Source organism: Typopeltis vanoorti, chromosome 15, assembly GCF_054136105.1.
Source record: "Typopeltis vanoorti isolate ZY-2024b chromosome 15, IOZ_Tvanoo_1.0, whole genome shotgun sequence".
Taxonomy (NCBI): Eukaryota; Metazoa; Arthropoda; class Arachnida; order Uropygi; family Thelyphonidae; genus Typopeltis; species Typopeltis vanoorti.
In genome coordinates this window covers 773,804-800,273 of record NC_143563.1, presented here as the reverse complement: position 1 = coordinate 800,273, position 26,470 = coordinate 773,804, and the positions used below count along the sequence as shown (strand labels likewise).

At 38.9% G+C, this 26,470-nt stretch overlaps 1 protein-coding gene across 1 annotated transcript; it reads right to left on the bottom strand.

The window, feature by feature from the left end:
- Nucleotides 1–9,011: 9,011 nt before the first annotated feature.
- Nucleotides 9,012–21,175, bottom strand: LOC150098293 (toll-like receptor 9). The gene is made up of 3 exons (XM_090405413.1): nucleotides 20,457–21,175; nucleotides 17,638–17,786; nucleotides 9,012–9,425 (listed from the first exon to the last, which is right to left on the bottom strand). The coding sequence occupies exons 1-3, from the start codon at nucleotides 21,134–21,136 to the stop codon at nucleotides 9,250–9,252; spliced, it is 1,005 nt and encodes a 334-aa protein (XP_090261539.1). The 5' UTR covers nucleotides 21,137–21,175; the 3' UTR covers nucleotides 9,012–9,249.
- Between the last annotated feature and the right edge of the window lie 5,295 nt (nucleotides 21,176–26,470).

Genomic DNA, 26,470 nt, shown 5'->3' with positions numbered 1-26,470 from the left:
TGAATTTGTAATACCCTTTATCATCCATTGATTATTTACAAAAATCAATGCAAAATGTTTTACGGCGAAAATGTCATACGGCGTAAATATTAACGGCGAATTTTCCGGACACGCGTACGGCTACCTCTCTGAGCGTCGCTTCTGCATTTTGCAATCCACATGATTCCACCTTTGCTTTCTCTTAAACACAGCTGTTTCGAGGGACTTTGTTGAGTGCATTTTGGCGGAGTTGGTCACTTGTTGGTGCACGAAGAGAAATCTGAAGGATTTCGATCGCTCTCTGAAGTCTCTTGCGAGACATCGTAGTTTCACGATGTCTCGCAAGTGGGAATAGCCCAGCAGAAAGAAACTGCTTTCTTAAACAGAGGATCAGAATCCTTTCTTTTAGTGTTACAGCATTCATTTCTGAAATTATACACTCTACAACCACGCTATAAATAACTCCTTTTATTATCCCGACGTTTCGATCTTCATATCAAGATCACCATCTTGAGCATACACAAATATACAAGTTACATTTCAAACTGAAAGCTAAAGAAGCAATGATTGGATCACATGCTACTCACTGGCATGACCTCTAGTGAAAAAAAAATAATTACATCAAGCTAAATTTAATTTATGATTACATGGATCAACATTCTTGCTTACAAATAGTTTTCCTTCCAGTAACAGTGATGTCCTATTTCTATTATTACGATTGTTATTTTTGATTTAAAAATTATTTATAAATTACAACATGAATAAACATTCTTTCTTACAGATTTTTTCTTTAACAGTAATGGCCTATTTTTTTAGTATTAAAGTTGTTATTCTAGATTTAGGATCCTGGATTTTCTACAGTCCTATTTATAGTTGTTCTTAGAGAGGAAGGATTCGTGGGACGAATCTATGCCTTCCCTATGTATGGGATTTTTAGACCATCATTATTGTTTAGATTGGGGTGGGTAATAATGATCTCACAAGCTTCCTTAAATTTGCGTTCATACCATGTTTTGGTGTGATGTAGACAACTAGTGCTTTTCCAGTCAATTCTATGTAAGGTGTTCAAGGCATGATCAGAAAGGCCAGCTTCACCATAATTATTATATGTGATGTGTCGTTTATGTTCTTTTTGTCTGATAGGAATTGTGCGTCCTGTTTCTCCTATATATGGTATGTTGCAAGTACAATAAATCCGGTATACTCCTGGGTGGGCTAGTGGAGGGAGTGAGTCTTTGGATGAGTTGAGTAAGCTTTTTAATTTTGCAGGAGGTTTAAAGGTGGCTTTGAGGTTGTATTTTCGTAGTACTCTGTTTATTTTGTCTGATGTTGCTTTAATGTAGGGAATAGTTATAATTTTATTGTAGTCTGGTTTATCATTGTTTTTAGTGAGGTTTTGTACAAAATTTTGTTGATAGTGTTTTGGCAGTAACCATTTTTTTAAAACGTATTGCTGATAACTTTAAATTCGTCTTTCAGTACTTGTTCACTGGAGCAGATCTTGAGATCCCCCCCCTTTTTTTTTAGGGTATTGTTGACACCTAGTGTTTGTGTTGGGTGGTGGTAGGAGTTTATGTGTATATATTGGCCAGTATGTGTTGGGTTCCGGTAAACAGTGAAGGAAAGATTGCCCGAGGGAAGACGTGTGACAAGTGTATCCAGAAACGGAAGTATGTTGTATTTTTTAATCTCAGTTGTGAACTATATGCGTTTGTGTTGCTTGTTTAGGTGGCTAACGAATGTGTCTAATGTCTGGCGGCAATGGGAGACCAGATCTCGAAAACATCATCAACGTATCTATGTCAGACTTTGGGCTTTAAAGGGGAGGAACCTAAAGCAAGTTGTTCAAAATGTTCCATGTAAAAGTTAGCAATAGGGGAGTGGGGATAATGGCGAGCCCATGGCTGTGGCGTCTTTTTGTAGGTAGAAAGCGTTTTGAAATACAAATTAACCAGAACGTAGTACATGCGCAAAGAGCGCCGTAATATCTGGAGGGAATTTGTTCTGTAGGAGAAGGATTGTGTCATTGATTGGGACGTTCGTGAAGAGGGAAGAGACGTCAAAACTGACTAATAAATCACCTTTTTCTAATGTAATGTCTTTGATGGTGTTTATGAAGTGTTGTGTGTTTTTGATATAGGAGGGGAAATGACCTACCAACTCCTTGAGCGTTGCCGCTAATTTTTTCACTAAGTGATAAGTGGGGCTGTCAATCCCTTCGACTATAGGCCTTAGCGGGTGTGTTTTCTTTGTGAATTTTCGGTAGCCCGTAAATTCTAGGGGGACGAGCGTAGTGTGGAAATAGATTTTTGACCGTATCTTCGGACCATGTGGTAATTGACTTAAGTAGATTCTCTGTTTTCTTTTTGATTCTATTAGTTGGGTTATAGTTAACTGGTCTGAATGTGTTATTGTCCGAGACCAGGAGATTAATTTTTTCCACATACGTGGTTCGGTATAAGATAACGGTAGCACTTCCTTTATCTGCTCTGGTTATTAAGATGTTCAGATTTGACTTTAGTGATTTTATCGCTGTTATTTCGTGTTGAGTTAGGTTGCTTGTTATTGTTTTGTTACGATTTAAAATGTTGGCAGTTTCTAAACGTATTTTTTCTGCTATGTTATTTGGGATGAATCTTAGGCCTCCTTCCATATTACAAATAAATTCAAGTTTCTTTATCGATTTGGGTGCTGTGGCATAATTTAAACCTTTGTTAAGTATCGAGATTTCGTCTTTGTTTAAAGCGTGGTTAGATAGGTTAACTATGTTACTGTTACCTGTAGGTGATTGGTGGCTCCTGTTGTTTCTTGCTTCTGGTTGGTTGTTATTGTTCACTGTGGAGAAATTTGAATATGGCAAATGGTTCTTTCGATCTTTTAGCCTTTGGAATTTGAAAATTAGGTTTTCTTTCTTCGTTTGGAGGATGTGGTAGGCCGTGTTGTCCGTAATCTTTTCCAGGATCATCCAGATATCTGCGTTTACGTAGCTTGAAAGTTCCGTTTTTTCCTTTTGCAGCTGGTTTTCTGTAGCGGCTAAGTTCTTTCTGGAAGCTTGGATTTGTTCTCTGATAAGTGCTTTCTCCATGCGGAAGTATATACGTAGCGTTTTTGCTGAGGTGAATTTTCTTTTTAGCCTGATGCAATTAGGAATGATATTTCTGTCCCTATATTTCACATTTTCACATTTATACAGCATACAGTTCACAATTGAGATTGGAAAACATAACACACTGCCGTTTCTAGATACACTTTTCACCCGTCTCCCCTCAGGCAATCTTTCTTTCACTGTTTTTACTGGAAAACGACACATACGGGAACAATATATACACATAAACTCCTGCTACCACCCAACACAAAAACTAGGTGTCGTCAATACACTAAAAAACATGGCTCTGAAAATCTGTTCCAGTGAACAGGCACTGAAAGACGAATTTAAAGTAATCAGCAATACTTTCCAAAAAAATGGGTACAGCCAAAACACTATTAACAAAATTCTCTACAAGACCTCAATAAAAAACAAAGCAAACCAGACTACAGTAAAACTATAAACTTTCCCTAGATTAAAGGGACATCAGACAAAATAAACAGAGCACTACAAAAATACAACCTCAAAGCTACCTTTAAACCTCCTGCAAAATTAAAAAGCTTACTCAACTCATCCAAAGACCCACTCCCTCCACTAGCCCACCTTGGAGTATACCGGATTTATTGTACTTGCAACATACCATATATAGGAGAAACAGGACGCACTATTCCTATCAGACAAAAAGAACATAAACGACACATCACATATAATAATTATGGTGAAGCTGGCCTTTCTGATCATGCCTTGAACACCTTACATAGAATTGACTGGAAAAGCACTAATTGTCTACATCACACCAAAACATGGCATGAACGCAAATTTAAGGAAGCTTGTGAGATCATTATCAACCAACCCAATCTAAACAATAATGATGGTCTAAAAATCCCAAAAAATACATATGGAAGGCATATATTCGTCCCACGAATCCTTCCTCTCTAAGAACAACTCTGAATAGGACTGTAGAAAATCCAGGATCCTAAATCTAAAATAACAACTTTAATACTAAACAAATAGGCCATTACTGTTAAAGAAAAAATCTGTAAGAGAGAATGTTTATTCATTTTGTAATTTATAAATAATTTTTAAATCAAAAATAACAATTGTAATAATAGAAATAGGACATCACTGTTACTGGAAGGAAAACTATTTGTAAGCAAGAATGTTGATCCATGTAATCATAAATTAAATCTAGGTTGATGTAATTATTTTTTTTTTCAGTAGAGGTCATGCCAGTGAGTAGCATGTGATCCAATCATTGCTTCTCTAGCTTTCAGTTTGAAATGTAACGCAGCTTGTCTTTTATATTTGTGTATGCTGAAGATGATGATCTTGATATGAAGATCGAAACGTCGGGATAATAAAAAGAGTTATTTTAATACGGTTGTAGAATTCATAATTTCAAAAATGAAAGAGGATCAGAATGTTTCTTTTTTCGTTCTTGATGAATTTTACTCTGATTATGAAGATCTGAGCACACCGCATGCGTTCCAACAAGTATTCGCACTGTCATCGTCTGGTTTTTCTGAAAGTTTTTCTGAAAGTCGAACATGCAATAAAACATGAAACTTGCTGCCAACTATGAAAGCAGACCAGTGCAACGTACCATGAAGTACTGGTCTTAGTAGTAGTGCTTTTTGGGGGCAATTTCATCCTCAAAGTATTGAAATTAATCAGAGGCGCCTGTTTTTGCTTCGTAGAAAATAGACATTCTCCATTCGTTGCTTGCTGTTATTATTTTCTCCTTCCAGCAGCCATTTGTACATTATTCTATTCAATTGTTTTTATATTCATAATACATTTCCCTTAGTTCTTATTTATCAAATTGATTTCCTTTCCATATTCGACTTTCCCCCCTTTCACCGTAATTGTAATTTCATTCATCTGCCTTTCATTTTATGTTCTACGCTATTTTAATTTATTCGAATAATAATTATCATTTTTGAAATTTATCTTTTATGTTTTGTGACTGCTGTGATTTTTCCCACATCAATGATGGTGATGGATTCTGTAGATGACGTATTTTCTGTGGTCTTCAGGCGTCAGTGGAATGAGTTCTGCTCCAAGCTCTCTCTTTTCTGATTAGTAGTTCAGAACAAGGATGGCAACTCGTCCATTGAGCAGCATGAATCAAACAGCAACTATCTAACATCAGAAGTATGTCCATTGATTCTGCGCAGTGTCTAGGAATTTCACTCTGCAGCTCTCCAGTGCAATTCTTAGTGGAACACTGTTATTCTCAATCCCTCCCATCGATCCCTTGGTACCTGTCGATCCTTGATTTAATAGAGATCGAGAATGACAGTGTTCCACTGCTAGCACTGGGAAGCTGCGCGAGTTTACGACTTCTTAACCGGCTGAACCCATCTACATGGAATGTATTGTATGAGGAGCTGGTTCTTCAAAACAACGCCATTAAATTCTTCGTCAGAAACCATTCCTGAAAAATATGTGTGCTATAAACCTGCTTTGCTGTACTTCATCGATAAACTCCTCCAACTCCATCCCCTCCCACTTCTTGCTATGTATGAATCATTCTTTCATTAACAAATGTTTATTTCTTCTGTTTCTCTTCTTCTTCTCTTCTTATTCAGGGGGGGGTTTCCATATTATTCAGATCTCCAATAATTTCCACAAAGATTTTCCTTAATACCATAATGATGTCTGCTCTGTCTACCACTCTCCATTGGCGAATATCGAAACCCACTGCTGCCTGCTTCTCGCAGAATGAAACTCATAATCGTCACCGTTTAACCACGTCCACTCTTCTCCCTTGGAAGCGAGATGACATTTCTCTTCTGGGATTGAACGCCACATTTCCTTTCCTGGAACTAAAGCATTATGCTCATAAAATCTTAAAATTTCAAGACCTCGAATCCTTTCTCTCTCTCTCTCTGGCTGCAAATGCTTTATAAATTCCACAACTTCCAAGCATTCGAATACTGATCCTGCCTTTCGGCTATAACTGCATGCGGTGGTACTTAGAGACGAAGCCGAAAAGACGTTTGGGGATTTTTATTTCCTGATTATTTCAGCGTTTTGCATTCAGTTTCACGAATAAACTTGACCTTTCGCACCTGTGCTTTAACAGATTGTGTTACGTGATTTAGGAGATACTGCCCGGGAATTCAAAGTGTATAAACGCTTTGGAGGAATCACCGAAAAATTGTTCTTAGCTCTTTTATTTTCTAATTATTTTAAATATTTTTAAAAACCCATAGAAATGAATACCTGAGATTCAGTAACACCTTGGAAAGTATGTAGCGGTTTGGACTCGGAGATGTCAACAGTAATTGTATTTTTTTTTTTTTAATGGGGAAGATGGACGCGCGTCTCCATTGGAGAGTGGATTTAGAGATGACCGAAGAGCAGCAGTTCGTACAAGGAGTTTAAAATGAAACTGCAAATAGATGGCAACTGCTCTGAGCAATTACAGTTCACCTGATCCTGGAAGTATTTACAGAGAGGAGGAATGAACCGCTCGGGGTGAAGTTATATTATTGTAAGAAGAAAACTTTTCTTGTTTGAGAACGTGGAAGGAATCAAATATAACAAAGGAAGGAGAGGATTTTCTCTTTTTCTGGATTCAATTGAGAAGTGGTTGTTCTTATTTAAGTATTCTACATTAGAGAATGATGCGGCAATCGACATTTAGAGGGATGATGAGGGATGATCTACTTCAGGTTCAGCGATTTTTTCCCCATTGCATGGTTTTGAGAAGGAACACTTGGAAACATTATAACCAAAGGTGAATGGGCGTTTTTGCTTTCGCTGAAAGAAAGTTGGTTAATGTATGGGTTAAAGGAGAGTAGGCAAGAGAATTGAACATTTAGCTTATTCAGCGTCGGGAGAGAATTGGCTCAGCAGGCTATCCTCAGAGAAATAAAGCGACGTTCATTCGATCCTTACTGCAACATGCTGTGGAAGGGATTGCAAAAGACTTGGTGATTATGCGAACGGCATAGAAACAGGATGAATGCTTTAAAATGGAAAGGCCTGTGATGAGAACGAAGTTTTCCTCCATCAGTGGATTTCACTCAACGTTTCTCTTTCTTTATCATAAAAGATCAAATCATCGGTTGGGAAGAGCTTGTATTCTAGTTGGGCAAGTTTTTTAAAATATGTTTTTATTTATTTTTTAAACCTGTGATTTTATTTCTAATTACGAGAGAGAGAGAGAGAGAGAGAGAGAGAGAGAGAGAGAGAGAGAGAGAGAGAGAGAGAGAGAGAGAATAAGATGGCGATTTGCAGCAAGGCATGCAAGGAAATACTCTTTGATACTGTCTCTTATAAAGTGGTTAACGTAAATTGCAACAATAAAGTTTCCTGCGCAGGACTGACTGAAAGTTATGAAGTGTTCAAAGGAAGGAAGCAGAACTGGAAATGTATTTCGTGCAAATTCAGGGAGCAACCAAGCAAACTGCGAGGAAGTCGTTTGTCCCAAAGCGGTATGCATTCCAGTGCTAGCAGGCAAATGAGACACTCAACCCTGACACCAGTGCAGCAATGTCCATTGCCAATTTAGCGAGTGTGATCTGTCACTTAAAGAAGGAGGTAAGTGAACTAAACAGCACTGTTGAATGCATCTGCCAAAATAAACGAGTTTCTATACTATCGTGTATAGGAACTATAGAAACAAATATTCTAAACTATCGTGTATTGTCGGGATAACAAAGGAAATCAAAGGACTTCAATCTAAAACTGCAGAACTCGAAAATTCCAATTTACAGTTACGGTACGAACTCAAATTGATTAATCAAACTGTTGATAGACTCAGTCAAAAAGCCATAAATAGAAATTTGGAAAGTGTCCATCATGAGCGCCACGAAACGTCAATGAGAATACTCAAAACATTTTACAGAATATTGAAGTCGATTTTAATTACAAGGGCTTTGAAGCAGTCCACCGACTTCATAATGCACACAGACAAAAAAAAAAAAAAAAAAGCCAAGACATACAAGTTGGCTTCAAGAATATAAGATATGAAACATGTACTAGAGATGTAAGCGATCATACACTTCGGTTAACATTTGACTGCGAATATGAAACATTCATTGTATGCAGTAAAGAAATAACACTACAGGACAAACACTACAAGTATCGCTGGATAAAGGAAGGTAAGCCCTTCATGAGAAAAGATGGCACTTCGCATATATGGAGGATATAGTGAGAAGAAAACCTCCAAAAACTGTAAAAATAACGAAAGAATCTCTTTTTAATTGGCAACAAGAATGTTGGTGCAGTTTCCTTTGACACACAAGCGGTGATCGGACAGAATTTAGAAATGGGCCTACTCCAGAAGTAATACACTCGAATATAAGCTAAAAGAATGGATCTAATATCAAACAACTTCGGTTATAATATTGATATTTTAATACTGACAGAAATCTGGATAAAAAGAGTCAGAAGATGACGTTTATTATTTAGAAGATTTTGAAAAGCATTATTTGAAATGTACGGATCAGTAGACTTGGGGAATTAATGGACTTTGCTCGAAGATCTTCGATACTTTTTAATCATGTTAGCAATAAAGTAATAAAAACAGCTGCGATGTCAACATATACTTAAAGAATTAAATTATAATTTCTATAATCTCACGATTACACGCCTCACTACTTTGCACAATAATTGGACGCCATTTTGCATTGCGTCAGTTGTCGATAAAGTTATCGCAACTGGGATAACATTGTGGACTGGAATTCTCCAAGAAAACAGGCTCAAGCCAACTAAGTTATGGATAGCCCAAGGCATAAAATACCGCATAAAAATATCCAGAACAACTGATAATATGTATGATAAAATATAAATTTGCACATTATTATTATATATAATTTATTTTAATAAAATGTGAAGTTTATAACGAAGTATTTGTCTATTTATTTAAATGATGGCTTTTTATTCGAGTAGTGCTATTCGATGGCTTTATAAAATGTAGCAATGAAGAATTCCATTTGATTTAAGAAAAAACTAAATATTTATTAACTTACAATGAACTACAAAATGTATATAATGATCTACACAGCGTAAAGGATGAACTGCAGCAGTGCGTAAGTCAAGTTTGAGTCCCTCACGACACTTGCAAAACTCGTGTTGTACTTGAATCCTCTTTTCTGTTTTCCCGACACGATGCGATGGTTCAGCTGAGACACGAGGCTGACGGTAAACTGTACACACAATCAAACGCATTTCTACAACCCATCCCTGCATTCCCTCTTAGTCTTCCCTGGAATTTGGTCCGGGGTCAGGGACTGAATGGCCTTGCCCTTCAGTTCGTCGGGATACAGACACTTTCCGTTCACCTTCCTCTTGTACTGTTCGTCCTCGATGAGCCACTTCATGTTTTCGTCACATTCGAGAAGATTGTCTGAAAATAAACGGGAACCGATAAATATGTGGATCAAACACTTTGTCACAATCCATCCAATAGACTCAATGCATCTTTATAATGATACGCGTTAGAATTTAATTTATTACTTTTTGTACATAATCCGGAAAGTCAGTTCTAATTACGAGATTAATGGTTAGGAAACTCGAGGATTTTGCAGTTCAAGTGACGGACCCGGTCTTCCACTTCAAACCTGCAACAGGCAAATGTGCGTTTTATGAAGGCGATTAAAAGCATCCACACAAGTTCAACTGTTTAAAATTTGGCCAGATCGTAACCCTCGTATAACGCGGATGTTAGGTTCCATAGAAGCGCACCGTTATATAAATTTTCGTTATGCGAGACTCAGATCACATAGAAAAAGTAGGGTTATGTTCCGAAATTTCTTAAATTATGTAAACAACAATGACATATTCAACAAAATATATGTTATATAATTCAGGTAAAAAAAATTCTTTATTTTATTTTGCCTAAAACATTTATGCACATAATGCATAAATGTTTTAGGCAAAATAAAATAATGCGTATATTTTAATCGTCATCACTCTCTTCAAAACTAACATATCGTAGATGTTCTTTATTTACAAGTGGCGGACGTCGTCATCACTTGAAATCTCTTGGACACCATTTGTATAATTCTCATTGCATACTTGGGCTGGTTTAGTTATCAAGAAGTCAGTAATAAGACCTTGCTTACCACTACGCTGAATTTTTTTTTATTAAATTCCTAATATGGAGATAAACAAATATCCAATTGTCTCGTGAATTTTCCGGAGCGCTCCATTGGGAGATTATCCATAAAATAACTTTCTTGCCAAGTTCAATCCTTCTGCTAATTTCTTTAAACTGAATTCTTTAAAGGATTCATCACAATCAGAATCTTCGGTAGAACTTTCCCCGCCATTTGGTTCGACGTCATCTATTAATTCTACCAGTTCCTCCTCCTCATTTAAATCTATTTCCCCATCAATTAATTCACTAATTTCGTTTTCGACCATATCGTAAAAGTCCTCTAAGTGGCCATTACTATAAAAATAATTTTTTACACAAAAAAGCAAGCATTACATATTGTATGTAACTCACCAGAAAATCAAGTGCTCAGCTTGAGATGAACACACTTATGATTTTTAATGCACTTTCCTGGCAGAAACGAGGACAATTTTCAACAATAAACGTTTTATACGGTAAACAGTTGAGGTACATGCGTGCTAAAGGGTATTTCCCCTAATATAAATTCGCTGCTTATAATTACATGCGGGAAACAGGCAGACAAAAAGAAGATAAAATTTGATTTTTAAGTAGCGCGGTGAAAAATATATGAGAAGATAAAGTGTTACTACAATTTGCAGACCTTGTTATATCGAAACCGCGTTGGACAAGGGTTACAACAATTTGTAGGCTTGAAAAAAAAATAAAAAGCTTATTCTCATTCATGCAATCAAGGCTTCAGGTCTCCTTGAGGTAATCATCATCATCATCATCATCACCATCATCATCATCAGTGTTCTGTCTCTTGACAGGTCCAATGGTATAACTCAGCAGATTCTCTTCCCCCAATTTCCTCTGTCTCTTCAATTTCCTCCTTCATTTCCTGATATCTTCTTGTTCCCATTATATCATCAAGCATCGTTAGTCGTCTTCTTCCTCTTGGTCGCTTTCCTTCAATTTTCCATTCTATCATTCTTTTAGGCTGTCTCCTCTTAATACATGCTATTCAGTTATGCTTTCTTCTTCTTATGGTCTTTAGTAAATTCGTTTCTTCTTCAACTCTTTGTAATACTTCTTCATTGGTGATTTTTTCAGTCCACTTTATTTTCTCCATTCTTCTCCATAACCACATTTCAAAAGCTAAAAAACTAAAAAGCTTTAGTTTTTTAGCTTCTTTCTTCCTAATTGTCCATGTTTCTGACCCATATAAGGTCATACTCCAAATATAGCACTTAATAAGCCTTTTCTTTAGATTTTTATTCATTTTATTAATAAACAAACTTTTCTTGTTATAAAAGGCATATTTTCCTTTGTTAATTCTTTCTTTTATTTCCATGTCGCATTTTCCATTTTCTTATATTATACTACCAAGGTATTTGCATGGTCTCACTTGCTCTACACTTTCTCCATTCATCATCACCTTGATACTTCCTGGTTTCCTGGAGACTCTCATCACTTTTGTTTCTTTGCGTTAATTTTCATACCATATTTCTTGCATATATTTTCAAATTTTTGCATTAGGTGCTGTAGTTCATCTTCGGTATTAGCTAATATTGCTTGATCATCTGCAAATCTAATATTCTGTATTGTTCTTCCTCCAATTAGTGATTCCTCTTTCCTCTTCATAAAATGCATCTTTTATCATTTCTTCTGCAAATATATTGAAGAGCTAATATGTTATTTCTGGGAAAAACTCCCATTTAACATGGGAGTTTTCCCAGAAATAATATACATATTGACGAGCGTCGGTGACAGGCAGGATCTCTGTCTTACACCTCTGCCAATCACACCTTTTTTAGTTTTTTCTACTTTTGTCTTTATTATGGCCGTCTGGTTCATATATAATTCAGCTATTAACCTTCGGTCTCTCCAATCTAAACCTATTTTGCGTAATATTTCCATCAGATTTTCCCATTTCACCATGTCAAATGCTTTTTCAAGGTCGATGAAACAAATATAACCTTCTTTATTTACTTCTACATTCCTTTCGCATATGGTCCTCATTACTCCAATTGCATCTCTAGTTCCTCTGTCTTTTCTAAATCCAAAGTGATCATCCCCCAGAAAATACTCCACTCTATTATACAATCTTTGATTTAATATTCTTAACAGTACTTTGGAGGCATGTGAGAGTATGCTTATAGTTCTGTAGTCACTCCATTTAGCAGGATTGCTTTTCTTTTCAATTGGTATAAGAATACTCTCTGTGAAATCTTTAGGCCATACTCCTGTTTTGTAAATCAGGTTGCAGCGTTTCCATGTTTCTGTTATACCTTTGTTCTCCAGTTGTTTTAGGATTTCACTAGGTATTCCATCCACTCCTTCCATCTTTCCACTTTTAATTCCTTAATTGCTGTTTCTACTTCTCTCTTTAGTATTCCAGGACCTCTTTCTTCTGTTGAAATTTCATTTTGCTCTTCCAATTCAATTTTTGTTGGTCTTTCATTTTTTGCGTAAAGTTCTTCGATGTATTCCTTCCATCTTTCACCCTGTATTTCAATATCATAAATCAGTTTTCATTGCTTATCTTCTAATGGCAGATTTCTTATGCTTTTTTAATATTTGTAATTTCTTTTGCTTTTTCAAACATTTTATCATATCGCCCCCTTTTTTCCATTTCTTCAGTTTCTTTGCATTCTGTTTTCAACCATTCCTCTCTTGCTTTATCAGTTTCTCTTCTCAGTTCATTATTTAATACTTTGTATTTTCTTCTTCCCTCTTCAGTGTTTACATTTTCCCATCTTCTTCTTTCTTCCATTTTTCTTATCATTTCATTTGCAATCCATGGCTTTTTAATTCTTTTCCCTTCCACAAAACCTATCTCTTCAGCAGCTGTTTCATATATCAGGTTTTTCAGTTGATTCCATTTTGCATTAACATCCATAGTTTCTTCAGATATATTCTCTTTGTTCCTTATTTTATTTTCCAGCTCTCTGAATTTCCTACCTGCATCGCCTTTAAGTTTTTCTAGGTTCCACCTTTTCTTGCTTTTACCTTTGTTTATTTTCTTATATCGTATTCTTAATTCCATAACAAGCAAATTATGGTCTGAGTCAATATCAGCTCCTGGATATGTTGATATCCTTTTCACACTGTTTCTGTACCTGTTTTGTATTAACATATAATCAATCTGGTATCTTGCGATATCACCTGGCATTTTCCATGTATATCTTCTCCTCTTTGGAAGTTTAAACCAAATATTACCAATGATTTGTTTGTGTCTTTTACAAAACTCTATAAGTCTTTCACCGCTCTCATTCCTTTTTCCAAGGCCATATCTTCCTGTTATTCCCTTCTCTACCTTTGCACCTACCACCGCATTCCAGTCTCCCATCCAGATGGTACATCTTTTAGTTCTGTCTTCTTCCATTATCTCTTCTATTTGATTGTATATCTCTTCTACTTCATTTTCATCATGGTCACTTGTGGGCATATATATCTGTATAATCATTATGTCCACAGGCTTTGCTCTCAGTTTAATCATAATCACCCTGTCATTTTTATATATTATTTTTTCTACTGAATTTTTAACCTTTTCATTCAAAACAAACGCTATTCCATTTCCCCCCCCCGTGTTCTACAGGAATATATAATTCTATAACCATCACTTTCAAAATCTCCTGTATCTTCCCATCTGACTTCACTTAGACCAACCACATCCAATTTATTCCTCTCCATTTTTTTCTTCAACTTCTCTAATTTACCAGCTCTTAACATTGTTCTTACATTCCAAGTTGCAACATGTATATTTTCTATCTCATTCTTTCTTGGATGTCTTATTTTTTTCCCATTTTCCTCAATACGTGGGATCCCATCCTCATTGTCCATTTGAGGATTTTGTAGGTTAACGACCTGAGAAGCCCCATTTCTTCTCCTGCCGGGCATGACATCCATCATTTGCCGATGGATGTCATGTTCTCCCAGGTTTGGAACTGGTATGGTTTCAAACCTGGGAGAGCAGCAGACTTCCACTTCTTAAAATAGACTACTCCTCTCACTACTAAAGGTAGAAAATAAAGTAAATAGAAAAGATTCACCCCTAGCCCTCGAATTACTCTAATAGCATTGGGGGGAAGGAACAAGAAGAAGAGAGGGACCAGTCTACAGATAATATAACAGACGTACATTACACGAAGTAAGGCCTGGTCCAGCATCAGGTACCTCGGGTTTGTCATTCCCGTACTCATTAGAGTGAGCCCCTGAGGAACTTGAGGTAATGGAAATCCCTTTTTCCTAAACTACGCGAGTGCAGATGAATACGTCTCTTTATTATTAAAAATAAATTTGTAACGAACAGAAAAGAAGAGCGAAGTTTGTTCCCTTTCTCCGTCCTAAAAATAAGATACTTATCTACGAGTCCGATACCAAATGATCACCCCGCGTGGAGATAAACATAAGATGTATTTGCATGTAAGATAATTCATCGTTACTCATCCACTCGGGTAAGTGAAGGCGGGAGCTCAATCAGGTCACTGAAAACACTTCGGAAATTCTTCCGATCCAACGGCTGCTGCTGCAACTGGCGAACTTTCACAAACAATTTTATTTTATTCCTTTTTTTTTTTTTTTTTTTTGAGTTGCTCCTGTCTGAATATGTTTCACTTCAAATGATCTTTCGAGTTACTTTCTTGAAGAATATCACGAAATAGTGGCCACGGAATGCAAACATACTTCGCTTTTATATCTCGTTTTTTCTTTCTTTTTTTATCTTCTTCTTTGACAAGCAGTGTCGTGATGGACTGCGGATTTAGTTGATGTCCGAAACAGCCAAAACCACGAGACTGCATCACAGCTGTTCAGCACTGCGATGCACTTGATGATTCAAAAGAGAAACCAAACCTAGGAACAGGTTTGGTTTCTCTTTTGCAGGAGAAATATTTTCAGTTCTTTTGAGAAGGGCTTTCATTGCTTTTTTTTTTTTAAATCGGCTGGCACAGTTTCAGTGAAAAGGATCTCTCCACGAGCAAGCTTCTTCTGCGAGTACAACGGACAAGAGACAGGTTGACACAAGAACAAGATTGGACAATGTTAATGACCTGAAATAAACCACTAGGATGTTAAATATTCGACGTCATATGTTCACTGGATCTACAGATGCCGTATGGTCGCTCCTATGCTCGGAGATGTGCCACACCAGGCCTCGTCAGGTAGTCCTGTCGTATGCTTTTCTGGAGGCTTCTACTCCAGGAGGCTGAAGATGAGTCACTCCACACACCATCCATCCATCTCATTGATGGTCTACCCCTTCCTCTTTTTCAGATTTCAGACAAGTCTCTGACTGTTGTTTTAGCCATCTTCGACAGACTCTCAGATTTGATACAAAATGAACGCAAGTCATTACTTCGACTTCATCACTACTTGCAAACCTACCAGTTAATTGGAAACACTAATGCACACATAACGGCCATTTAAGAAAAACTTTAACTTAATACAGCGGTTTTCGTAAAGGCATGCGACTGTCAAGACCGATCCTCTTCAGTTCCTTGCGCATAGCGAGTTGAAATGTGGGTCGTGAACAGCCTTCATTAAACGCCTCAGTCAATTGCTGCACACAGGGGCGCGCCAGCAATATGTGCAATGTGCGCGACGCACACAGGCGCCAGGATAGTAAAGGCACCAAAGAGAAGGAAATACTTTAAAAAAAAACGTTTTTTTAAAGTGAATTTTTTATTGAAGGGAGGATAGGGGCGCCAACTAAAGTTTTGCACACAGGCGCCGGACACTGCTGGCGCGCCCCTGGATGCACACAAGGAATCATATTCGTTAGTACAAGACTTCTTACACGTGGCGATCTCGTTGCTGACGGACTGTCTTAGGACCACATTTACACCTATTAGACAAGCAATGAATGTTATTTTTCCACTGATTAGGCACACCCTGGATATCTCCCTTTAGAGAAACCAGTCAGCGCTTCTGTTTTTCACAATCATGGCTCCAGCCAGACGGCCACCCACAATAAATCCTTTATCGACCTCCGAGAGAGTCTTCGTTTTTCTTATTGGGATTGACGCTCTTGACAATTACTGATCAGCAGCTTCTTAAATAGTTGCCCAGGACAAGTGGTGACGTACGTGACCAAGCATTTTGCATATACGGTGCGTAAGTGACATTTACATACACGTGCATAAAGGCTTCTAATTCAGTGGCTGCATATCTAATATACATCCTGGCACACTTTCGTAAGCAGATTTTCTTAGCCATTCTCACCGAACTTGAAGATAAGCCACGGAAATGTTTGGAGAAACCTGCGGTCGCTCTTCATACTTCCTGACATTTGACTGGGCTTACTTACCGAATTACCATCTTATGAGCAACTGTCGACAGTTTGCTGTGTGGACGTAGCGGACACCAAGACACTCAGTCACGTTTTTCTAGTATCCTCCTAACAAACCAAAACCTAGTCCTTCCCTATTTCTCATAAGGAAGGGCTCAATTCAAAGATTTCATAAAATCCCTCCTTTGAGAATGCTATAAAACGCCTACGAAGTTGCGAACTGCGGATTTCTTTTTTAAGCAGACGTACGCTGCTAGCCTTTCCTGGCATGGATTCAGTTTCCCAAGAAAAAATTGATACTATTTCCGTTCATCACACTACTACTCGCTTTTAAAGCTTCTAACAGTTTGTAAATCCTCCGTTCTTAGAATAATGTCCTCATCTCTGAGGTAGTACATGACAAACCTCTTGCGTCCAATATGATGGAACTGCACGATGGCCGTGTGATGCATTTCATGGTTTGTGTGTGTGAGGAAACAGACGACGCTCTCTTCACCCATTCAACTTCCCTTCGCAAATGACCCTTTTATGTGTTTCCTTATGTTTTTTACGGAGGTAGTGCTTAGGTGCAATGTGAAAATGACCTTCTCAATAAATTATAAATTTATTTCCGTGTAAAAGTTCAACAAAGTAATTTCTTCTTGCATTAGAGGCCTGTAGCTGTAGAAAGACGTTCTTCCATTCTACAACTATATGGGCAAGGCTCCGTAAATGTACACAAAATGCAACGGAGGCAACAGTCAAACAGGATCCTCATCGACTGCTCTTTTCAGTCCTTCAGGGTCCAAAGTGTTTCACTGCGTTTCTTTTACTTTTTTGGATTCACTTTTTGGCATTAAAATCTGGCTATAAGAAAGTAAAGGTCGCTGAAGAAACTCAAGGATGAATTTGCCAGTATGGCAAAAGTTGTGGGCTGATGTAATAATAGTCTTCCAGTTGAGTTTGGGTTAGAACTGGGTTTCCAATTTACAAGACCGGTTTGCGGTCGTCTGTGTGCGAGATAAGAGGCGCTCTCGGTTATCTCGCATCATCGCTGCCGAAGGAAGATTAGTCAGCTGTTCTTGATTTCGCCTTCTGACTCACTTCAGGAAGGAAAATAAACCCACGCGACTTTGATACCAAAATTCTGCTGGATCTTATACTTTAAAGAATTTGTTACTTAATTGACTTTAAAAGCGCTTTAAACAGCGATTATGTTCCAATACTCACTTTCTATCCACAATGCGTCCAGTTTATCCAGCACGATGTTCCACGTGAGGCAGTTCAAAGATTTGAACGAATTTCCGTTGAGCATCACTTCCTTAAGTTCGGGCATCCCTTCGAAGAAGTCTTCAGGAAGGCTGACGATGCTGTTGTCACTGCAAATGGAAACGACAATGATTACAGCGGCAATTTTGCAGAGTTAAACAAGACGATAATGAATGAAGATATTTAAAAAGGAGTCAACTCAAGCATGTTTAAATAAACGAATATTCGCCAAGCGTTGAACATGTAAACATTTTCTAGTTACCGTTTATTTGGCTAGTTTGTCTGCTTACAAAGAAGAAGGGAAAAAAATATCAGATATCAGTCAAGCCGGCGAACCCACCTACAAGAAAACCTCTGCGATCGCAAATCTCGCTGTGCATTAAAACGAATCGTTTGAACGCTCTTCTCTAAGTAAGGGCATTGCCGCAAGTAATCTCTTGCGAAATGAGCGTTCACGGAGCGAGATTTCTTGACGTTGTGTAAGCGCTGAAATATGTTTCGGTAGTGAGGTAATCGCTGTATTATCTCAAAAACAACGGAAGGCAGAAGAAAAAAACCTCTTCCGATTGCGAGGTAGAAGTACGTGTAGCAGTCGCTTAGGCTGGTCGTCTGACGTGATGACCCAAGACGTTTACGTCAAGGAAGCCACTTAGCTCGAGATAAAAAGAAACCTTATCGCGTGGCCAGCAATAAGAAGTTTCTCACTGGAGGAGACAGTCGAAGTTTTCCAACGCAATTCAAGGACGCTCGTGCATACCTGTGGGTATCGACAGGTGTGCTATGACGTCATGGCACGCCCTCTGTTTATCGGACATCCCACGTGCGTTGGTATGGATTTGCTTCTCTCCCCTCAACCTCTGCCGACGATGTTCGCAAATTCTGGTCGAAGCACAAATCTCTGCCTCGTGACCTGGAGCGTGAAGTAATAGAAATACAATTCAGTTTTCTTCTTTTCATTTCTTGAAGAACCCCCCCCCAAAAAAAGGTTAAATATTATTTCGAAATCCGGTTTGGGAGAGTGGCTTCCTTTCCCTCATGAGAAAACAGACCAATGGATTCTATGACACCTCGTGCTGAGTGGTGCCACGGCAGCTGAACTTTTCTTTTCTTCTTGGCAGGAATTGGTATTCGGATCTTCCTGAGCACCATTTTTCTCATGTTTTCGACGGTGGGTTGGCAAGATTCAATGAGGGACGATTGGTTGCGATTGAGCAGATTTAACATCTCAGAACTTGTAAACGTCATCGTGCTGATTCGTCTTGGTGGATCGAGTAGAGTGTTTTGCAATATTCAATCAGAATAGTTTTGCCCAAAGAAGAGAGGGATTGATCAGTCAATTAATGGGAAGCTGCAAACTTTCGTCTCCATCTTATTACTAATAAAATTTCTGTTCAAGGAAATCAGAAATGAGATTTTTCGTGGTGGATTTCGACTTATGAATGCAAATGCCAATATTGGAAGACGAATTTGAGCTGCTGGTTTTGCATAAGAGAAGAATGGAACGAAAAAGACACTGCACTCGTGTGAACGCCATTTTAGTGAACGTCATCACCAACAGATTACTTTGGAACCCAGAAAGCTGATGAGCTGAAATTTCCTCTTTGAAACTCAAACTGTTTGAATCATTGCAATGAATAAATAAATTAAATAAAGTAAATAATAATACGTCTGAAAAAGTGGAACACGAGTTTTTCATTGGCCCACGAATAAAGGAACTCGGTAAATAATTTAGAGATAAATAATTTCAAAAAAAAATGACGTTTTATTTTGGACTGACGCAAGAATTGACGACAGTCACAATCAGATAATTCCGAACTATCTTCCCTCCTCATCATGGCCACAGGATTAATGCCAGATCTAGTGGATGGGATTCGCATAAAAACTGCTCGTATGTTGAGAATTCTATATCGAGTTCGAGAATTCTCTCTTCCGAAGTGAGCGCTGATTAGGTGGAATTTATTTTGATTGTTGCATCCCAACCTTTCTCGCTGCCATTTCCCAAAGGGATTTTTGTAGGTGTTCATCGATTCGAATTGAGACTTCTCTTACAGAGGAAGTGCTGACCTTCAAATCGGAGAGAAAAAAAGTTCATCGAAGAAAAGGAGCCGATGCTTTACACGCTCATTCGTATTCATGCCGTTGAATTTTTGAGTTGATTCTCGTTTGTGTCATCGTACTTAATCCAGCCGTTTCATATCCTCAACTTTGTCCGTCCAAAGTTTTCTTACCAGTTTACGAAGGCAACTACGAGCGATAAAATTTCTACCTAATAAAGAACGCTTAAGCTATATTTGTCATTAATGTTAAATCATTTTAAAACATTCCGCAGTTGCCGTGAATTAATTTCTTTACAAACCCTTTAATGTACAACATCGTACATTAAAGGGTTTGTAAAGTAGAAAAGAGATGAACGCAACCAATCATCTTTCCCAATCACCCTTTTCATTTAGGAAATCATCCACGGACTTAAAACAAAGCTCAACTAATCGTCTCACTTTAACTGAAGTGGGTTTAAGTGCTGCACGAATTCGCGACGTGCGCACAACAATTACGGTGATGCTTAATTAAAAGGCGTCGATTTAAGGGAAGAACACGAATCGATGATCAAGCGTGCCTTCCTCCCTCCTTGGGATTCGCGTTGGGAAAGTTTAATGGACTGATCGGCAGCAGGCGCTTTCCCGATTCTGAACCAAGCAACAGACAGACAGACAGACAGACAGGCAGACACACTGCGGTTCGTTAAGAAAGCAATTCTTGAAATGTAGTCTAAGTGGACTTACCTGAGGTCTAATTCCCTAAGGTGTTTGACCTGGCTTGCGAAAATCTTCCTCGAAAGGCTCGTAATTCTGTTGTTCTCCAAATTCAAGATCTTCAAGTTCTCGAAAGCCGAGAATGCCCCTTCCTCCACCTCCCTGATCTCATCGCTCTTCATCGTCAGGTCGGACACGGAGGTCAGCCTCGATCCGAACCAGTTTCTTCTGACCACAGGCAGAACCTGTTGAGTGAACGTAAACTTCGTCAGCTTCTTGAGGTTCGCCAGTTGCATGGGATTGTCTTCGGCTCCCTTCGGAAGCGGGGAGTTGATGTAGTCCAGTTTGTGGAGGGACTCCTCCAACCCCTTTAACACGGGCCCCTCCCTAAACTTGATGTCCGACCCATGAAACAGCAAGTTCGAGATGGAGCTTCCCGAAAAGGTATCTGCGGGCAGCGACTCGTCCAGATTCGTGTCGACGACCATCATATCGTACACCTTGTACTTCTGCAGCACGCCCAGTACTCCGCTAAGAACGCGCAAGGATGTGAGCCCGGAGCACATGATGCTCAGTCCGTTCGTCATGGGCTTGCACGAGCAGGGCTCGATGTACATTGCGGAGGGGCAGATCGGAGCTGCCGAAATCGCTCGAGCAACTAGCACTGCTACTACGAAAATCATCAGCGCAGCCATTCTTCTTCTCTTCATCGTCGCGTTCGAGTGGCGGTAAATGACTGATGCCGCCCGACAGACAGCATAAATACCTCCCCGTTCTCTGCGCAAACCACCAACTCATCGGCGAGATAAGCTCGTCGGCAAGGTGACCTTTTTTACGCTTATCTCAGGTGTGCGTAGCGATAACGGAGATAATCCGTCGAGTGACAGTGGAGGATTTGACACGAATTCCAATTAATCCGCCCTCACAGCCACTGAAACCAAACGCTCCCGGAACTCGGGGATTTTCTGTCCCGAAATGCGTGAAGGCTTCCCTGAGTGATTTACAATGCACGAAGCACACGTGTGTTCCCGTGCAGGAAAGGGTGGTGAAGATGAATGCTTACCTTAAGAGAATGAACGACTCAGTCGCGGAAGTGAAGACCCGCAGGGGGGGGGGGGGAGTGGAAGAAGATTCGAATTTGAAAATCTTTGCGTCGCAATGAGTTTTTCGTTATGTGGAGCATCGTGCGATGTTACTTGTTTCGATTTGCCATTGCGAAGTTCCCCTCGCGTTGCGAGGTTCGAAAAGAAACGACAGCACGAGGAGATAACAGTGTTTGGGGACGCGTTACCATGACGCCACGCTGCTCCGATAAGGAAAAGTGCGTCAAGAGTTTTCGCTCTCTGGAGTTTAAAGCGCCCACTGGATGGAACGGAGTTATCTTTGAAATGCAAAATAAAACAAATAAAAGATTGCGGTTTTATCGTTCAGTGTTTCCGAAGAGTTGGTCAAGGTGGTTCAGGACGGCGCACCTGAATGTGCTGTTCAAATGTCAACCACCGACCTCCTGCATCAGCCCATCATTCGACGCCATTGCGGATGTTTGGAAACACGTTCCAAAAGGCTTAACTCCTCCCAAATATGAATATTAAACGAAGGTTGAAGACTTCATAGAAATAGCGAGCTACTTCTTTGAAATGTATCTTTGAAGTTCGTATTTCTGGTTTGCAGTGACGACATCATCTGTCAGCAGCAGTCGGCCGGAATTTTTTTGTTTTATCTTTTTTTTTTTTGAATAAATGAGAAACACTCTTCCTGATGTACTGTGCAGGAAAAAGGGGGAAAGAAAAAAACCCTCTTAAAATCATTCAAATTAAGTGGATATTGAATCCGACATTGTTTCAAAGCCGAATAGAGAAACCACAAGAGTTTTGTGCCGAATATACAGAAACTATATGAAAGTTTCGGCGGATACAAGAGTGCGCTAACCCTTCCATGACAGGGCAACTCGTAGTAAAGGTGGAGTAAGCTCCGATCACTGTCCTTAGTATTTTCCCATAATATAAAACACATCTCCTAGGTCCTAGGAGATGTATGATATTATACATTATGGGGGAAGTCAATACCCAGACCGCTTTCGACCTTTTTTGAGGTCTCATCAGTGACAGCTAGACCGCTTGTATCCGCTGAAACTTTCATATATTTTCTATATATTCGGCATGAAACTCTTGTGGTTTCTCTATTCGGCTTTGAAATAATGTCGGATTCAATATCCACTTAATTTGAATGATCGAAGTGAAGCCTTTTGGCTCTCTTTTTAAGTAAGCCCTCTTAGAAAGATTTCAGGAAGTATCGATTTCAGGATAATTACGATTTCAGCTGAATATGAACTGCACGGTGCAGATGCGGAATGGCAAATCAATAATTCCGAAAGAAAAAGAATGACTTTATTTCAAAAATTCATTTTTCCAAGATGACTGGAAGCTTAAACATCTGAATCGTGTTTCTCGGTAATGCAATCCAGGCGATCGTACAGTTGTATACATTCCAACCCTATTGGTTACTTCGACCAATCGGATTTGTTAGCTCTTTGGTTGCTTGACGTTTATCCTGGCGAGGCACCCTCGTAGACGAAGAGAAACGCATCGAATAACATTTAGTAATGTGGATGGGGTGCGTAAGCAAATGATCCTGTTTTTGATCCCAAATTTTCCTCTAAATTTCTAGCTTGGATCTCCAGTGAAACGAAGGTAGCAAAGGGACATTGGAGAGAAGCAATTTGGTATTAATATTCTGCAATACTTATACACGCAAGAGATTTTCATTTTATAACAACTCAACAAAACCCACGAAGTGCTTAATCAGTTATTATAGCTTCATTCGAAGACTTCAGTAAGACTTGTCGCTCTAAAACACAGCACCTCCTCCTCCTCACCCACTTCCTTTACGCGGTGCGAACAATTGTTCGTTAGGACCTTTTGATTCTAAGAATTTAAAGTAAGAATGAGCTCAATAAAGACTTCTCTGACTGTGAAAACATTTCAGCAAACTGTCTCTTTGTTATTTATCTGATAATGCGGTGAAAGTGCAGCGATAGAACGCCATGAAACTGTTACAGAAAAGCGTGTCGTGCGCTGATATGCGATAACAAAGTAACTGTTCGAACGAGGTGTTAAAAGACTTAGCAGGAAGTTCGCTTATGTTAAACTAAATGCAGAATTAAAAACACAAACGAGGGCGAACGGTATCAATTCTTCTTTCACATCCGCATTGACTGCTTTAAATCGTGTCGAGTCTGAGAGAGCTCGCTTTGCTTGGGGAAGAGAGATCGGCAGTCGAGGAAGCGTTTCCACCGCACACAACACGGGGCTTACTCCACGGGTCGTGAAGAGTTTATACTAAAAGTGGTGCAGTGTTAATTAGGAAGAGGAGTCGCCGTGCAAATTCAGCAATGATTAAAACATGAAAAACAATTCCTCTCTCTAAACGGATCGGCTCGTGATTATTGCGCGAATTAGTTTATCAGATAAGGAACCGTATCAAACCAGAAGTGGAAAAATTATTTTCAAAACCTGCAATGATAGGAAAGAATCTGCGATAAACATAACGCGAAGCAGCAAAAATATTTAACTAACCACAAAATATTACAATGAGAGAACCAAACATAACATTAAGAAAAGCATCAGGGTCATACAAATCCGAACCTGCTTCTAATAGGAAAAAGCAAAACAAAAGCAACAAAAGGAGGAAAGCAATTTTGAAGCGTGGAATCAAAATTAAAAAAAAAAAAAAATCCAGGAAGACTTATTTAAAACGACTCGAATAAGGACAGTGAAATAATCATATCGAATAAACGAGGGCGAATGAAATAATTCTTCTTATTATTATTATTGGTCTTTAAAAGAATAAAAATAATCGACCAGTTTCTCGTCACCCTTTTAAGTTGGTTTGTATTTTTCCATTCCATTTCTGTGTTTTTTATTCTGAAGGAAACAAACCTTCCCTGTGACGCAAGCCGAAATTCTGACCGCCAAACCATTCTTCACTGGGCCTCGGATAACCTTGTTAATTTCAACGCCTGCAAAACATATTTCCCACAAAAAATAGGTTTATCTTTGACAACGACCAAATCTCTAGACACAATCTCTCTCTCTCTTCTTGGGATTACTCAGGAATCACGACGCTCCTCGTGCAAGCACATTGCAACCACTGCTTCCTCAGCATCTTAGATTTTATCGAAACACAATTCATCGAACGACAGTTCGTCGAAAATGCAATTCATCGAAAAAACAATTCACCGAAAATGTTAACAAAAATTTCATTAAATTGATCCAACCAAAGTGGAATTGCTAATATCATTCGAAACTTTTTTCGAAAATGTGATGATAAAAGTGATCCATTTAGAACAAAAACTGGACCGTGCAGACAGCTTCTTGTACCGACAACTTCTGCTAATTCCGCTAAGTCAGAGAGCCATTGTAAGACATAATTCGGACACGTGATTTCTTTGTTGTCCCAAATATAGCCGAACTGAAAACTGGAACGGTTCGGCATTTTCTTGTATAAGTTTCAAATAGCGAATCTGATTCAGATTCGCTATTTGAAACTTCTATTCATCCCATAATAATTGCTGTACTGAAGTCGCATTTTACTCCTAGTAACAATAATAATATTGGAGCCTGCGTAGGCTGGGATTTTCTTCCCGGAAACACGCAAATCAGTCCCATGAAAGACATGAAACAGAGATTTCGGACAAGAAATACTATAAGAAACCATATTGTTCTATAATTATTCCCTATTAAAGTAGCATTGCTATCTCACTCTGCGCGGATCTTTTTGTTCTAAATGGATCACTTTTATCATAACAGTTTCGAAAAACTGAAATTTTTAACGAATTGTTTTTTCTATGAATTGCATTTTAGACGAATTGTCGATCGATGAATTGTTCATTCGGTTAATCGCCTTTTCGACGAACTCTCGGATACCAAAACATTAGGATTCCTCTTTCGTTCAAGGCATTTCTTTACCCCCGAACAGCTACTAACCCGGCTACCACCCACCCAACATCCCTTCACCGTCAAACTCCATACTCATAGAACAAGTTCTTCCATTCCTACTGCACCACTGCCGTTTTGTGGGACTGCCTTCCATTCCGTCCCAAGGAAGACAATGCCTTCTAATCCAATGTGAACAAGTTCCTCGTTTCCCAATTCTCTTCCCATACACGATACTGACGTATTTTGGTTGGCCAACCAAGTTCTCGTATTTGGGCCCACCACATAAAATAAATAATAAATAAAAACTAGTCGATGTTTTTCCTTTGTAAATTTTTAATGTTACGACGACTAATAAATCCAGCTTCTTGTGATGACTACTTGTGGCCATAAAGGATACTTTCAACAGAGAACGACGATATCCGTAGGGTTACGAGTTCATATTAAATCCAAGAAGGGAAATCGTGAGAGAAGAAATTTCTATGAACTCGTCTTTTAATCGCTGCCTTTGAAGAGAATTTCAAGTCATTTGAAGCGGTCTGCGTAATTAAAGCATGCACGATTTCTTTTACGCTTACCACACCATGTGGTAAGCGGACAAAATCTCTCTCCCGCATGTTCATTTTTTATGAGAATGATTATTATTATTTTTTTGTCAATTTTATTTCTCCGACTTTACCTTAAAATACGTCGTGTATCTGAACAAGTAGAATCTATCAGAAGTTCTTAGCAGTTGGGGGTACCGGGTTTCGCGTAAAGTCGAGCCCCAGTTGCGCAGGCGCAAAGAACCACCTGCAAGTTGGTCCTTCCGATGGAAAGTACTCGGTTCCGATGAAAGGAGAACTAAAGGCGAATGATCTTCACATGGTGAGTGTCCACGTCAGATCCATCCACAACCTGACAAAGTGCGGAAGAAGGACTGCTGCCATGTCCGACCCAATGCTAAAAGTGCCAGAACTTTACGATGGCAAAACAAAGAGTGAAAACAGAAGCATCCCATTAAATTCTCTTGTTGCGACTCGACGACAATAACAACAGCAATTAGAGTTCTCCGACACAACTGGTGGCAGACCCTGCTGCATACCAATGGCGTGAGTGCGGGTTCGCCGT

Excerpts from the sequence above, each read along its gene's own strand:
- LOC150098293 (XM_090405413.1), bottom strand. The coding sequence starts at position 21,136 with ATGAAGAGAAGAAGAATGGCTGCGCTGATGATTTTCGTAGTAGCAGTG. Across the intron at positions 17,787-20,456 it reads CTTAGGGAATTAGACCTCAG|TGACAACAGCATCGTCAGCC; the intron begins GTAAGTCCACTT and ends TTCCATTTGCAG. Across the intron at positions 9,426-17,637 it reads GGACGCATTGTGGATAGAAA|ACAATCTTCTCGAATGTGAC; the intron begins GTGAGTATTGGA and ends GTTTATTTTCAG.